The sequence below is a fragment of the Pholis gunnellus genome (assembly GCF_910591455.1).
Source record: "Pholis gunnellus genome assembly, chromosome: 4".
NCBI classification, from domain to species: Eukaryota; Metazoa; Chordata; class Actinopteri; order Perciformes; family Pholidae; genus Pholis; species Pholis gunnellus.
This window is the reverse complement of record NC_136530.1, coordinates 22,884,561-22,900,396: the sequence shown is the minus strand read 5'-3', so window position 1 is coordinate 22,900,396 and position 15,836 is coordinate 22,884,561. Positions and strand designations below refer to the sequence as shown.

Here is a 15,836-nt window from a genome sequence, read left to right as displayed (position 1 = left end):
TCTTTAGAAAAAGATTTATAGGATCCTATCAATGTTTGCTAATGTTATGTGTTTATGCAAAAGAAAAGTGAATATGTATCGGTATCAGTTCACCCATTTTGAATGTGATAACCACTGATAACTGGGCGTTATCAGTGGTTATCACTACCGTTTTGGTTAGTGGTGTAAAGAAACACTGTTGATCCGAGATCCGTACGGATCCCCCCGTAATTAATTACACAGTTCAACGTTAACCATCACAGTGGGAAATAAAGTTTTACTGGCTGTATATTCGCCGCCAATATTCAGGAAAATATGCAATCAGGACGTCGGCATTTATGCTTTTCTAGTCGCCGATCTCTGATAATGTTACATTGTAAACAACACATTTGTGTTTTAATTGACAGGAGGGGAGCTAGCAACGATGGCAGCACCGCTAACGGCTAACCGAAGGTTCCATTCAGTTACATTAAGATGCGTTCAGGCTCTGTTCAGGGAAAATGAGTATCGATGTGTTCATGATGTTGATCATGATGTGTTCACATGTAATCTCGAAAAATGTAGTGTTGGTGAGCCAATCTGGAGCAAATGCAATTAGTATTGGCGGCAAAAAAAAAACGTGATCAGGGATCTCTAAAAGTATAGATAGTAAAATAATATTTACTAACTTTCTTTCTTTTGTGCTGATCCGTGACTCTGAACCGTGATACGATCCAAACCGTGAGTTTTGTGATCCGTTGCACCACTAGTTGTCACGCACTGCACCTCCCACGTTATGAAAGTGAAATTTAACGTTGTAAATTGAAACTAAACAACTTCAGGTTAAGGTAACAACCTACTTGGTTAGGTTTAGGATAACATAGTGGTTGGGGTTCAAATAAGTGTGCTTGCTACGTAACCCTACGTCGTTAAGTACACAAGTTATGTAACAAAAGTACAGTCAAGTAAGTCAACGTTGACTTTTGGTTTCACGTAGGACATGAACAGCAGTCCCCTGGGTGAAAGTCCTGTGTTTGATTGTCGGTATCGTTTACAAACAACAACAAGCTAACTGGAGAACGACACTAAAGGGATGTTTACGGCAAGATATCTGTGTGATTTGAACAGCAGTCTTCACTAAATTCGACAAAAATAGACATGAAGGGTAAAAATAAAGCGGGGGGTCTCTTCAGACACACGACATTTAATAAAATGGAAGCATATCTAGCGCTTTTCAGCGAGGATTGGCCACAACGTGCCGACGGGTTCTGTGTTTTTGTGCTTTGAGCTGAGCTAGACCAGAGAATATTCAGATAACATAGATGGGTGATGCTGTATTGCCCTCATTGTTCCCCCGTTAACTTTGCTGAAACTGATGCAATGTAGCCTCGATGCGTTTTACGTGGCGTGAGGACGGCACCAGACTCTGACTATGCTCGTCAGCAACCAGCTTTAAAAGTGACGCATTTTACTGTTTAAATAAGTGCTGTGCAGCGGATCTAATTCAATCACAACGTGAAGACTTATACATATTTGGAAAAGTAACTGTTAAACATTTAAAGAAACTTTAGAAGTGTTAATTTTGAATGAATCAGAATTTGGTGGGGGGGGTGAAATAAACATGTTGGTTTTGCAATTAACTAACACCTCTTGTCATTCACACTGACAGGCTGGTTACATAACGAAATTCAAGAAAACAGAATGTTTACATCATGTAACATGTAGAGAAATGAGTTGTCGTCACTTACAGAAACATAGTTGGTCGACTAATGAGGTTGTGAGGTTTCCATCCACACAAACAGAAAAACAAAGCACAAAGTCCAAGCAGCACAGCGGAGATGAGCCCTGTGCTGTGTGCCTTCCGACGTTTCAGGTAGACCTCAGTCAACGGTGGCATTCACACTCAGTATGCCTGCTGCCACTCTCGAAGCCCTCAGCTGCTCCAGATGTGGCTTAATTTACTGCGACTTGGCTAATCATGGTGATTAAGGATTAATTACTGTTAATCACTTTTACATAAACTGGTTGGCAGTAGGGGAGCTGCGCTCGGTGAAAAATGCCACACGAGTGTGTGTGTAGTCGGATAGACGGGGAAAGGGACGGAGCCGGAGGCCGCCGGGCTTCCCGGTCGCGGGCGTTTCTCTGGGTTTACGCTGTAGCTTTTTTACTCATGAGCACACCAGTCCAATGACGTTAACCTCTAATAACGCTCTGCATCAGTTAATGCCAGTCAAACAGCACAGGCCCAACTTGTACCGACGGTACCGCGGCGATCGGTTGAGCCTCGGCATTCCCAAACAGGAGTCGTCCCGAACATATTTTCTTGCTGACAGGAGAGACGTTGTCAATATTCAACGCAGCAGTTGTCTCCTGGTCAGCCGAGGCTAAACAGACACCGCTGGGCTGTGCGACGACTGTCCTGCTACGGGAGATAAGAATGTGAAGGAGCGTAACCGCTGCGAGTTCCATTAACACGAACTGACAAGGGAATCACAGGGACATCAGGGGGTCCGGGATGAGGCTGACAACAAAGCACGCTGCACTGTGCTCGTCCCCCCCCCCCCCCCCGTCCCCCCCGCCACCCCTCCTCCTTGCCCCCTTGCACAAGCTGAGGGTGGCAGTGTGGTCACCTTCCCTCCTTGGCCTGGTTTCACACTGTGACATGCTCGTCTGCTCTCCTGAAGGAATGGCTTTAATAAGGTGGAGCGGATCAAGGCGACTGATAATGACATGGCAGGCCCAGTCAACACTACGCCCGAGGCCACGGATAGACCTCGGTCTGGTGCATGATGCCGGACGCTCGCCGTCCTCATGTGAAACACACAGGACACTCGTCTGGATGCTCTCTCACTGCTACCCGTCCTTTACGTGGTCGGAGAAGTTGCACAGTAGAGTGAACCCTGCCCGGCTTCACCGAGCTGTATATCACGAGCAGAATAACAGAAATCTCTCGCTTGATTGTCGATAAACTTGAGTGTTGGGGGGTTTTGATATGGGGCATTGTCGGAAAAATTTGCAAATTCGGTCAACAACAGCTACAATGTTTGCACGAACAATTTAGAATCAAAAAGTGGAGACAATCAGAAACCAAAAGTCTATTTCTGTCTTTTAATAAACTGCACCAAAATCTTTAAGATTGCACAAATACAGACTATACTGTATTTGTGATTAAACGTGTTCTTGGTAGAATATATAGAATACTGTAATACAGACTGTACGATGGCAATAACATGGACACCAGCTATGCAGAAAACAACAAGCATTGCCCTATGCCAGAGCAGAGTACCACAAAGAGGTAAGAGCAGTCAGCCCTAGCCCTAACCCCCTAACCCTTAAATGACATAACAAACACACTTATTTTAAGCCAAACCTAACCAAGTAGTTTTGTTTTACTTCACAACGTCAACCATGTGTTTAAAACAGGAATGAGGGAGAAAATACATGTCCCTGGAAACATAGTTGAGACTGCAGTTGAGTTGTATGGGAGCATTATTGGAGGCAGGGTTGCAGTGGATGGAGGCTGGGGAAGACCCAGAGATGTGTTCGAGAGCCTCGGGAAAAGCTAGTAAGTAGACCTTGAGCTAAGATTATTTTATCAAAGTACTATTACCAAGATCAACGAGGAACTTCCATGCTCAAGAAAAAAATATTTCTGCAACACAAAATGACATATTGGGAATTTTTTTTTTACAGTCTTAGTTTTTCTTGTGAGATCATTTTCCTCTAGAAATTTGAGAAATCCCCTTTGGTCAAATTCAAACTCATAGACGTATGCAACCCGTGTTGAGGGAATATCAAGAAGGCAACGTATTGATTTTAAAGGGTCACTTCAAATGGCTTTGAAGACATTGACGGAACAAGGCATAAACAAGAGCCTGAGGCTGATGGTGTCACTTCATCCTTAATGCAGTGATATGACGTAACGCCTAGCATTCGTCTACAGAAAATAAAGTTGCATTGAAACAAGTGTCAGACAGAAGTGAATAATTAGAAATTAAAAAAAAGAAGCCTTTTTTCATGTGTGTCCAGTGTAGCAAAGACTAAGCGTGCATTACTAGTGGCCCTCAGGCCTTGGTGGACCTAATTCTAATTACCTTCATTAGTGGTATCTGCAGATGACAGCGTGTGTGTGTGTGTGTGTGTGTGTGTGTGTGTGTGTGTGTGTGTGTGTGTGTGTGTGTGTGTGTGTGTGTGTGTGTGTGTGTGTGTGTGTGTGTGTGGGGGTCGTATTTCTTAACAAAAGACTATGCTGCGTCTTTCTCCTCTGAACTGGTGGTTACAAAGCGGAGGGGCCACACAGCGGATGAGATGGCAGCGCGGCGCTTTAATGTGAAGGCTGTCAGCTCCACTCCCCTTGGTTTTCACCCTCTGAAGAGCACAAGGCCTTATCGCTTTAATTGACTCTTTATCTTTTTGTTAATTTCCCCTTTAGTGCAATAGCTCCCGTTCTACCTTTTGATATGTCGTTTTACATTGGCTTTTGCATGACTTACAGGAAGTGGCTGTATAGATGATCATATTTCATTAAAAAAAAAGGCAGATTTCTTTTGAAGAACAGAGCTCAGTTGCTTCTTAATTGTCTTCATTGTCCATTAACCTCTTTGTTATTGTCGGTTAACCTTTTTCCCCTTAAATGAATTACACGACTTTGTGTCTACACTTTGAAAGAAAATGCGGTAAAATGATTGTATTCTTTGCACATCCCAAAGCTCTTTTTGTGCATATCTAATAAGTTGTATATCATTTTATAGTGCTGGCAGGAGTTTAAAGACTTGAGCCTTTACAAAGGCAAACAGAGGGGACTTAAGGGGAGCAAGATTTAACAGTTTGATGCCTGTCGTCTTCCTCCTGGTGTATGTTGGTTCTCTTTCCATTCCAGTACACTTGCGACTGTATAATGAATTATGCCGATGTCGAATTAGCATGTAGCTGTCGCTTCGGCGCTGGTGCCTGCCTTGTGACAGGACCACCGTAGCACAGGCTGCCGTCGAGAGAGGGGGCTTCTACTGTGATTTATTAACTGCCGAAGCCACAATGAAGTGTGCCCACTGAAGCACCAATGCAAACAAATAGGGCCGGGGCTGTCACTGTAAATTCAAGCAGACAGGCCGACCGCAGCCTGACCAGAAAGGGTTAATTATGCAAAAGCATTTTGGCTTTCATCAGACCCGCTGGACTGTCTTTGAGGATGGACTGATTATTCGAGGCAAGATTACATCATGACTCTTGTTTGGAAAAGGTATGACCACATGCCGAAGGTCGCTGTTAACACTCCATTTATTTTAGTAGAGTGCTGATTTTGTTTGATAACTCCAAAATGCATCACTCCGCAGTGATAATAAATATCTTATGCAATTGTGTTTACTACACAGGAAGCCATGAAAGCATTAATAATTCAAGTCTGGTGTCGACACAGATAGATTTTTTTGGTGTCAGCACTGCATATGTCACCTTTATTTTGGTAAATTCACAAACTAATGTAAAGCTAGCTGCATGTTTGTACAATTGATAAAAAAGATACTTGTCTCTGGTAAATCCACTCAATATTGATCAGTACCACAACTGATGGGGAATTCAGTAATAGTATTATTACTATCAAATAATATTTTATTATTATTTATAATATTTATTATTATATAGTTTTTTTACATAGAATATGCAACATTCTCTTTCAATTTTGGAAATATCTTGGATATGATGAATATTATGCATTATTAGCAAACATGGCTGTTGCCTGATTCATGCTAACGTCTTTTTTTCCTGGACTGTTTGTGTGTGTGTGTGTGCCACCATTTTGAAGAAAATACAGGACATTCTTCTTTTTTATTTTATATTTATTCCAGCTAACAAAGTAATGAACCCCCTCCTAAAAAAACGGCCGTAGAATGAATCCATTCGTTTGCGGCGCCTCACTGAGTGACAAGCTAACGTTACTATTAGCAGCACTTAACAAAGCCAGCAAACAGTCTCACCATTAGCCACCTTTTATCCATCCATAATGCTTCCTCACATTACTTTTTGCGGTGTCGAGATTATCTGGTCAGCACGTCTTGCTAGTGTTCACCATGGTGTGTTATAGCCATCATGGTGGTTGCTGCTAATGCTAACAACTTGACAAACCCCCCCCCCCCCCCCCGAACAAAACACTTTTGCTCCTGCTGCAAACACAGGAAGCATCACTTCCTTTGCGCCAGAGGTTTTTAAGTCTTTTTTTACAGGAAAGAGCAACCTGACACAGCGAAAGTTTTAATAAGCTACAATTGGTTGATTGCTCAGCAACATAACAGAACAGACTGATAAGAAAGCATCAAAGGCTGTCACTTCAAAGTGTCGTGCCCTTTGCCTTTCTACTCAAAGTGCTCTTAGAAAATGTCAAGCCAGGCGTTGTTGATCTGCCTGGACACGCTGTCACCTGACCGGCATCGCGTGTCACTTTTGGCCCAACTCTGCCCGTCCTGCTACCTGTGATGTAACACTGCGGATCACATTTCAGCGTCTGGGTGCAGAACGGAGGGCCTCACAAAAGGTGTCAGCCAGTTCGAAACTGAGGTGCCCAATCTCTGTCAGAGGGCTTTATGTTTTGCCGTCCATCTCGCTAACTGTGACAGAGCAGCCCAACATCATTAATTAAACATCAGGCTCCCCCACCCGCCCACCCCCAATAACCCAATCGCCACGACAGGCTGCCATGCCAACAGTCCCCGTCGACATGCCTTCGAAATCTAGAAGGGGATTACATATGGTAATGGTTTTTGACAGCCTGCCATTTGCCTCCGTTAATCTGATAGGATAAGATATCTGGACTGCAGAGCATGGTGTGCTGTAACTCTTTTGAGTCGGATATTGTTATGCCACGAAAAAGAAAAAAAAAAACGGAATCATTTTGAAGATGCAAGCAGTGTCCTGGAAGAAATCTTAATCCCCTGACAAGCTTTTGATATCATCCCAAATATTGTCACTGACTCAAAAAGCGTATTTTTAGACCTGGATCTTGCTTGTACTTGCTGTCAATTTTAATAATTCTCACACTAACTTCTGTCGCGTATGGCGAGATGATGTGACACTCTGTAACGGACCTGTGTCCGTCCCCCAGTGACGGTGTTTTTCCACAGAGGCTAGTTATGATGCTAGCCCGGGGCTGCCAACCCACTTTTATTTTGCCACGGTTCATCCCCCTCAGAGAGAGTTTATTCTTTGGTCTTTGTTCAATTAAGACTCGCCCTGTACTCTGAGATGATCCATCTCCGCTGCTCGTAGTTCAATTAATATTTTAATACACACGCCCGTCTTCATATGAGGCCGCGAGCCAATCTTCTCGGATGACTAATATATGGGGAGAGTGTTACACATGTGCTTGCTAAAAACAAGCAATGGGAGGGAAGAAGGGGGGTTTAGGCAGGCTGCCCCCCCCCCCCCCCCCAACCCCCCCCAAATGGGGATGTAAATCATCTCCGAGCATGATATTCCGAGCTTATCCTCAAAGACCAAAAGCTTTCCCCCCTCAGTGTGGAAATGAAATACATATTCCCAGATAAACAACCAGACATCCACCTCTCCAAAAGCCAACTGCCCCGTTTTTTTCCTTTTCTTTTTTGATCGATTTGATTTGTAAAAGGCCAGATGTTGTGGGGTTAAATAAATATCATGTCCTGCCACTCCGCTTTACTTTTCCATGTCGGTGACAATTTCTCTCTGTGTGTGTGTACACAGAACAGTAAACCCACCGACCAGTGCACACCCAGATGCATTTATACCGTAAAACACATGTTTTAAAACTATGCCGCACATCCTGCGCTCTGTACGTTATTAGTGAATCCATCTGCAACCAAAAACCCAAATGCAAGAATCCCACGTTTTTATTCGCAGAGAATAAAGTGAAGCAATAAAGCCCGGCGCTTGCCTCCTTGCGAGAATTGCTTGTCAACAACAGGAGGGAGGAATACGGCTTCGTCTGACAACAAGCCATCTTTGAAACGCCTCCAAGAGGGAAATGGCATCCATTAGAGACATACAGAAAATGTGTGTTCACTGAGGGGGAGGGGGGGGAGGCGAGCATACACGCAGACAATTGTTTATCCCTGGGAGAACCTTCAATGTTTGTCTGCGGGTGGCTAAGTAAGTTCACCAGCACTATTGGACAGGGAGAGCCCAGCAGACCCAAGGCTCAGGGAAAAAACATTAGGATGAATCAATTAGGCCGCCATTAGCCAATAAAGTGGCCCTCACTGAGTCGTGTAATTATGACCCACAGCAGAGCCAATTTTATGGAGGCACATTATCCCTTTCTTTTCTTTAGTAATTTTATTTGTTTGAGATAATCCCTCCATGGTTTTAATTATGTGCTCTGGGTTCAGGGGTGGAATGAATAAATCTTTGTTTGCTTCCGTCAGCAGGTCTGCAGGTTTTCTACCATGTGGGGAAAACGTCCCGTCGCAAGGCGAGAGATTGTTGCCATTATGTCTGTCGTCGTTGCGAGGATCAAACTGATTAGTCGCTTAAATTAAAAAAACGAAGCGCCGTCGCATCCTTTCCCGCGGGGTTCCGCATTAACCCCACTCGGAGCGGATGCCCATCAGATACTACGATAAGAGGCGGCGGCGGGAAGGGCTGATATTATAGGCAGCAGCTACTTAGCTTGTTCGCCAGCTCAGAGGACACTGTGTAAGTGTGACAATGTGCTGTCAATGAGGGATGACAGTACACAGCCAACATGGCGTAATGCATTGTTCCTTCCTGGGTCCCTCCTGACAGATGCTCTCCAAGACAGCTGGATCAGCAGCAAGAATGGAGCTGGGATCCGGGCTGCGAACGAGGAGAGGATGTTGATTAGCGAGGGTGTACACGTGTCAACAAGCGAGGCCTGGGGATCGTGTCGGCAGTTTGTGTTAATTGTCAGTTTAAGACGCGTTTACCTATTTATTTTGAGGCATAACGCTCGGCTTTGAATACCCAGCCCTGTAGAATGAGGTCGTTTGCTTTCCACAACCTTTTTTTAGTCCCATCTTTCTACAAAAACTCAAAGTTGGCCCAGCAGTGTTTTTCTCTTTGCCTTTCCAAAGAGGTTTCTCCTCAGAAATGACCTTCTTCTGCAGCGGGCGCTCTTATAAGACTGATGTTGGAGAGGTGCTTCCAGCCAAGTGAAATAAACACTTCATGAATGTTAAGTTGGAACTTGGCAGACGTGAATCAATTTATTTTTTGTTTTTATTGGACACAGGGATTTTTTGGTGTTCCATTTTCATTTGACAGTCTAGAGGTTTTTATGAGTTTGGGGAGAAATCTGGCCTCGTTTATTTCGGGAGGAACATCTAAAACGAGCTTCCACCCTGACATTTGTGTTTTTTATCGACCTATGCGAGTTGCCGGGTCAGGTGAGCCGAATTTAGAGATCAAGATTTGAGTCTTCTGAATCTCGGAACTGGTGTTTAGTCCACCCTGAAATACTAAATGTAGCATCTTATTGTGGTTTTCTTTCTTCTTCTTTAAGTATGTACTAGTGCAGTTGCTTTCCTTACGGAAAATAACTTCCAGAAAGTGCAGCTCCTTTTTCTTGCTCCATGGGATATTGTGGTGTGCTCTCATGTTAACACCCACTTTAGTCCGATATTTATGAGGTGGTAACTATAGAGGAAAACTGCCTCTCCATACTGGTGAGTGCTTGGGTGCCGGGGTCAGGCGGGGGCCTCTGCTGATGTACGTTAACTAGAGCGGACAGGCGGGTTTAAAGTTTCTGATGGAGCGGGTTTGATCGGGTCATGGCGCAGCTTGCAGCCGCGGAGGTGAGGCGGGTGTGAAGCCATCCGAGATTTTCCCCTCCGAGCTCGTCGATACATTACGGGAGTGATGAAGGAGTCTGGGTAATGAGACGGGATGTTTGTACAGTCCCGCCATCCTCAAGGGACCCCCCCCACCCCCACCCTCACCCTGTCCACCCAACACTCCCACACTCCATCTACCTCCTGCTGAGCCGGTGGCCTGAACCCCTGACCTCTTCCACTCGCCAACAGTTGCCATATTTGCATTTCTAGCCCACTTAAAGGCAAGGAGGGTGGGGGGGGGGGGGGGGGGGGGGTGAGTACAGCAGGCCTCATTCTCATCCCAGTGACCCCCTGCCCAGGCCTACCAACCCGGACAGCAGTCTGGGGTTAATGCACCAAGCGCTCCCATTGTCTCTGAATTAATGAAGTGCTCCCTGCCTGTCCCTTCTCATTCAATGACAACAAGGCAAGTGACGAATGGTAGCGTTTTAAACAGCTATCAACACGCGGGGGGGGTGGGGGGGGGGGGGCTCGCGTTGGCCCTGTGGCCAGCCGCCGTCGAGGCGCTTTCGATGCCCACACCGGGATCTATCTGGAATGGTAGCAGCACGACGCTCCACGCAGGGGAAAGTGTTTTATATTGAAACTGATGGTTCTCACATGGAGGAGGAAGAGTCAGAGGCTGGGAGTGTTTTCACCTCAGAAAATGGAAGGTGGGACTTTTAAAGAATGGCAGGGGAGACCTCTAGTGGAAGGCAGCGGTATCCACCCAGGCTATTGTTGATGAATCTCAAGATTACCGTTTTTTCTCATTCTGTTATAAGGATGAGGAACCTTTTGTTCATAAAATATATATATATATATATATATATATATATATTTTATATACACAAATTAAGTGCACTGTACGATGTGTCCGCTTTTCAACTGATTAAATTAAAAAGGTATTAGAGAACTTTACATTTTCTTGTCAAATTGAATACAAAAGATGCACAAACGGCAACGACTCAGGCAGCTATAGAGGCGGACCATGAAATATAGATGCTAAGAATAATAACTGTGATGATAATAATAACCGTTATAAAGAAGATGGAAGTAAGTAAAACAGGAGAGACAAAGAAAATAAATGGATTATGGGATGGATCCGGCAGCACTGAGAATGGAGGAGAGAGGGAAAGACGTTCCCGAATAAATAAATACAAAATGTAATCCCTAACGCTAACCCTCATAACTAAATACGGTACCTCGTTGCATCTAGGGCTGCCACTTTTTGGCAGATTATTTTCCTTCTACATTTCCCGATTAATCAATTAATCGCTTGTATAAAATGTCCTCAAGTACAAACTGACATCTTTCAACATCTTGCTTTGTCCAAACAACTAAGATATTGAATTTACAATGATATCAACCAGAGAAAAGCATCAAATCCTTTTTGGTAGGCATTTTTTGCTTAAAAAATGATTTTAAATTCATTCTTTTTTGGGATCAAATCATTGATTAATCGTTCCAGCTCTCACTAAATCAGCCATCCGGTTAATATTGCACGGTGACTGACGCCAGAGCATCCCCATGGAGACCGGAGAGCTTTGTGTTCTGGGGTTAATTACTGAGCCTAATGCTATGGATGGAGAATTAAAGATGTACACACACACACACACAGAGAGAAAACTAAGTTTGGCCAAAACTGAGGAACAAAACTTCATCATCAGCCTCCGAGCTGTGTCTACAGCAGGAAGATCTTTACCTCTTTCCCTTTTAATACACACACTTCACACTAACGGTCTCTGCTTGTGTGTCTTTCTTTGCTACAACAAACTGCATCGCTCACACTGAGCTGGTGGATGCGGTGGTTGCAGCTCTCCGGCTGACAGCTTGTTACGGCGTAGGCGTGACCTTTTCACGACTGACCTCTGACCTTCTGCTCTCACCACAGTGCTGAGTATCCGCGGCGCCCAGGAGGAGGAGCCCCCGGATCCCCAGCTCATGCGCCTGGACAACATGCTGCTGGCCGAGGGCGTGTCCGGCCCGGAGAAAGGCGGAGGCGGAGGCTCGGCGGCGGCGGCGGCGGCTGCGGCGGCGGCCTCGGGAGCGGGAGCGGCGGCGGCGGACAACTCCACGGAGCACTCGGACTACAGGGCGAAGCTGACCCAGATCAGACAGATCTACCACACAGAGCTGGAGAAGTACGAACAGGTGAGGACAGCAGACCTGACCGAACGAGACGCACTAATAATACTGAATTAATAATCTTATTCCATCGTGTTAGACCGTCTTTGCCAAGTAAATCCAGAACCCGAAAGATCTTTCATGTACGATGCTATAAAGAAGAGAAGAAAAGCAAATGTTTGACCCGTTCTGCTTCGATTATTTTCTTGATTGATCGACCATATTTCCAGGGTTACCTTCTAATTCTTAACAGAGCTCCTCCAGACCCACCAAAGATGAACTACGACCGTTTAATTCCTGATTACAATACAGACAACAACCTCAGTCATAGCAGACGTTTGTCTTACAGAATACAACAGGAAGACAGAAAAACATGTAAAACAACATATAAGTGACGATGGGATGCTCTTCGCCTATAAGAGTCAGTTGATATGAGTGTGAGAAAGAATAAATATAAATAAAAACAAATGATTTAAATCTGTGGACTTCCCCTTTAATACATCGGTGGACTTTCCTGCATCACTTCATGGTTCTTGGCTACATGCTTAACCATTAGGGCTCTGTGTAATGAAAGCCAAGCATTTACAGCGGAAACTATTTTTCTAAACGTCAATCAACAGGAAAATAAATCGGAGTCTCTTTTAATGACCGTTTAATTAATATTTCAAGTCAAAACGTTCCAGCTAGTCAGTCTTTTGCGAGGATTCGCTGCTATTCTTTGTCTTATTTGATAGTATCGTGAGTATTTCAAAGTTGTTGGGCAAAACAAGACACTCTTTGTTGTCACTTTGGCTTTTTTGGGGAATTGTGATGGTCATTTTCTTTCACTTCCATCTTGGCATATGTTTAGCCAATGCTTTTGTTCTCCACGCACCCTCTCTTTAACAACCGGAAGATGCAGTCAGAACACTTCACATACATAGTCAGTTAATGGCTGTTTTGACATACATTTCACAGACTGTTTATATCTTCGCTGAGGCAGGATCAGCCTTAAATCAGGCGGCAACCCTTGTAGATTCAAATGTTTCCTCTCGGTAACAATTCCCTTCAGATTGTGTTCTCAGCCCAGAATAGTCCAGCACATGCAGTACGCTGTGTGTCTCTGTGCGGTTTCCAAGTATAGTCTGGAACGTCTGCCGGAGTTGATTTCCTCTCATCGCCTTCATAACCGATGCATTCACGACAACGGCGTCCCTTTCAGATGCATGCGAGTAAGACAGATGAACACGCAGATAGACAGGCACAGACAAAGCCTGACACGGCTAAATCCAGAGAGAGATCGACGGGGAGGAGAGGAAATAAAGAAGAGGAGACAGTAAGAAGACGTGGAGTCGGAGTGTAATATCGTGGCAGATTCACGCCTGGTGTCACACGGGCTGGATGAATGAAAAAAACCGTTGTGGCGTGTTCCTCTCTCAGGGTGGCTGTGCTGTGAAAGTGCGCCTGAGAAGAAGAACAGCTGTCATTGGTTCCTCTCAACACCCTGCCATCACCACTTCTGTTAAATATGAAACATATCAGCGCTCATATTCCCCCTTGGCTCTGAGAGAGCTTGCCCCAGAACTACATTTTCTTTTCTTTTTGCATTTCATCTGTGACTTTTAAATACTGTATGGCATTGTGTGCGTGTGTGTGTGCGTGTGTGTGTGTGTGTCTCTGTCTGTGCGTGCGTGTACAGATGTGGGTTTCTGCAGTGGTAGATGTGATATGGCCACATTGGCTAAATTAAAGTCTTACCGTCTTACCGTTTTTTAATATTTATTCCTGTGTGTTTGTGTGTTTATGTGTGTGCACGTGCGTCCTCCTCACAGGCGTGTAACGAGTTCACCACCCACGTGATGAACCTTTTGCGGGAGCAGTCGCGCACGCGGCCGATTTCGCCCAAAGAGATCGAGCGCATGGTGAACATCATCCACCGCAAGTTCAGCTCCATCCAGATGCAGCTCAAGCAGAGCACCTGCGAGGCCGTCATGATCCTGCGCTCCCGCTTCCTCGACGCCAGGTGTGTGTTCCCTTTTGTCACCGTGTACAGTGCGTGCGCGTATCCGTGCGCGGGCCTCGCTCATATCTGCAAAAAACAACCTCCCGGGTTTTAACAAACATCACGTGCTTCTCCTGCTCGGCCTGATATCCATATGAATGGCCGCTGTAGGAGGCCTATCATGCTATAAACATGCTGTAACACATGCCGTTTTGCCACTTACACTCACACGCGCATTGTGCTGGTTTGCATCTATGGATGCCATTTGGACCAGCATACCCTGCAACGCTGGCCAATGAGAGTTCACCGCGTGCTCCACAGCGCTAACTATTTCCCTTTTTTAATGTAATCGCTTGTTCCTTTTGATGCACGCTTTGGATTTGCATACATTTCTCCGAGGATAAATGTCACTCCAAAGTCTGAGTCGGAGGCATAACATTTAAATGAGGCATGCGCTCCCTTACAAAGCTCCCTATCTATTCTCTTGCAAATGATTGTGGCGGTGCGGAGGGGAAGGGAGAGGGAGAGGAGAGCTTTCACTGGTTGAGAGGCACCGCCATGCTCGGCGCCGCTGATTAATCTACTGGCTGCCGGAGCTCACGCTGTGCACATTTGCATATTCTCAAGCAGGCTTTGGAGTGCGGGACAGAGATTTTAGCACAAATCTCCTCACCGGTGGATACATGCACAGAGATTTTACAGGGTTCCCTTGCAGCTTATGCAAAGCCCTCTTCAGATGTGGCACATGCAGACATGACCTGATAGGTGCAGGAGATGGAGGGTCAGTCAACTCGTGGGCATCGGCATGTGATATCTGTCTGCTTTAAAAAGGTGTTAGTGTGTGTGTGTGTGTGGGGGGGGGGGGGGGGGGGGGGGGGGGGGGGGGGGGTTCACAGGGTTCATGTGAAAGCTTTGAAAATGTGTGTTAGTATTTCATGTGTGATCAATGCAGCCGTGTTGCTGTGCTGCCATGTATTTTGAGCATGCTGGGATATAAAGGTTTGACTTATTATCTGTGTGTTTACTATTAGCCACAGTTAGTCTGTACCTTTGAAGTCAAAAACAATGCTGTTGTGATACTCGCTTTGAAGCTGCTTTAATTCATATGTTTGCATTCAGCATGGAGAACATTACAGCATTGTTTTGGTTTATATATATATTTCCCTTCCCCTTTTCAAATGACGTGTCTGCCGGATGTGTAAATATACAACTGTGTGCAAACCTGGTTCAACGAACAACTTCATGTCAACGTTGTGCGCACAGCTTTGTTGCGCCGCCACCAAGTGGCCAAAAAAAAGGATGCAGGTTTAAAGAATATAAAGGAATATTCTTTTCTTTTTAACAAACCACACAAAGTACAAGAACTCTCTAAATCTAAATTGTTCATTTCTTTTAAATTTAGAACCATCTGACCTAATGTACTTTACCTTTCAGTATATTGTGATCTGAATACCTTTAAGTATTGGGGTTTGATACGCAGCCCCACCAATAGCTGTGTTCATCATTACTTAGTTTTATATATGTATGATTATCTAATTGGCACAATCTTTTCAAATGTTACTTCCAGTAATAGTAGATTTTGAGTACAATGTTATTGCTACTGCCACTTCTTTTCAGTTGTTCATGAACAGCTGTAGTGAAGCAGTTTGGCGGCAAATTGTTCTCTCGAGTCCTGACAAGGTGTCTGAGAGTTAACTGCTGCTAAATTAATAAGTTTCTAGTGTGGCAGTAGTTTTCAATAAGCTAACAACGACCATCCAAAGCAAGACCGGGGAGACCTAAAGAGACCCCATTACTTGAAGACCAGTCTACTATTAAGTTAACATTGTAGTTAGTAAAAAGAAAATACAAAATGTAGATGACACTCTATCCTGCAAAGGCAGTTTTATCACTCGTTTAGTTTATTATTTTAAAAAGTCTTGTCGTGAGGTCAAGGAAAGAATGAATAAGGACGTAGGAAAAGACAACTGCTA

At 44.7% G+C, this 15,836-nt stretch overlaps 1 protein-coding gene across 4 annotated transcripts in view; it reads left to right on the top strand.

The window, feature by feature from the left end:
• LOC306694597 (pre-B-cell leukemia transcription factor 1-like) overlaps positions 1 to 15,836 on the top strand; it is a gene marked incomplete at its 3' end in the record, with an annotated part of 55,902 nt that overhangs the window by 32,517 nt on the left and 7,549 nt on the right. For all 4 annotated transcript variants that reach the window (XM_079157510.1, XM_079157509.1, XM_079157508.1 and 1 more), the window contains exons 3-4: positions 11,650 to 11,909; positions 13,694 to 13,884. In XM_079157510.1, coding sequence (XP_079013636.1) covers positions 11,650 to 11,909; positions 13,694 to 13,884 — 451 coding nt within the window. The remainder of the gene's footprint in view (positions 1 to 11,649; positions 11,910 to 13,693; positions 13,885 to 15,836) is intronic.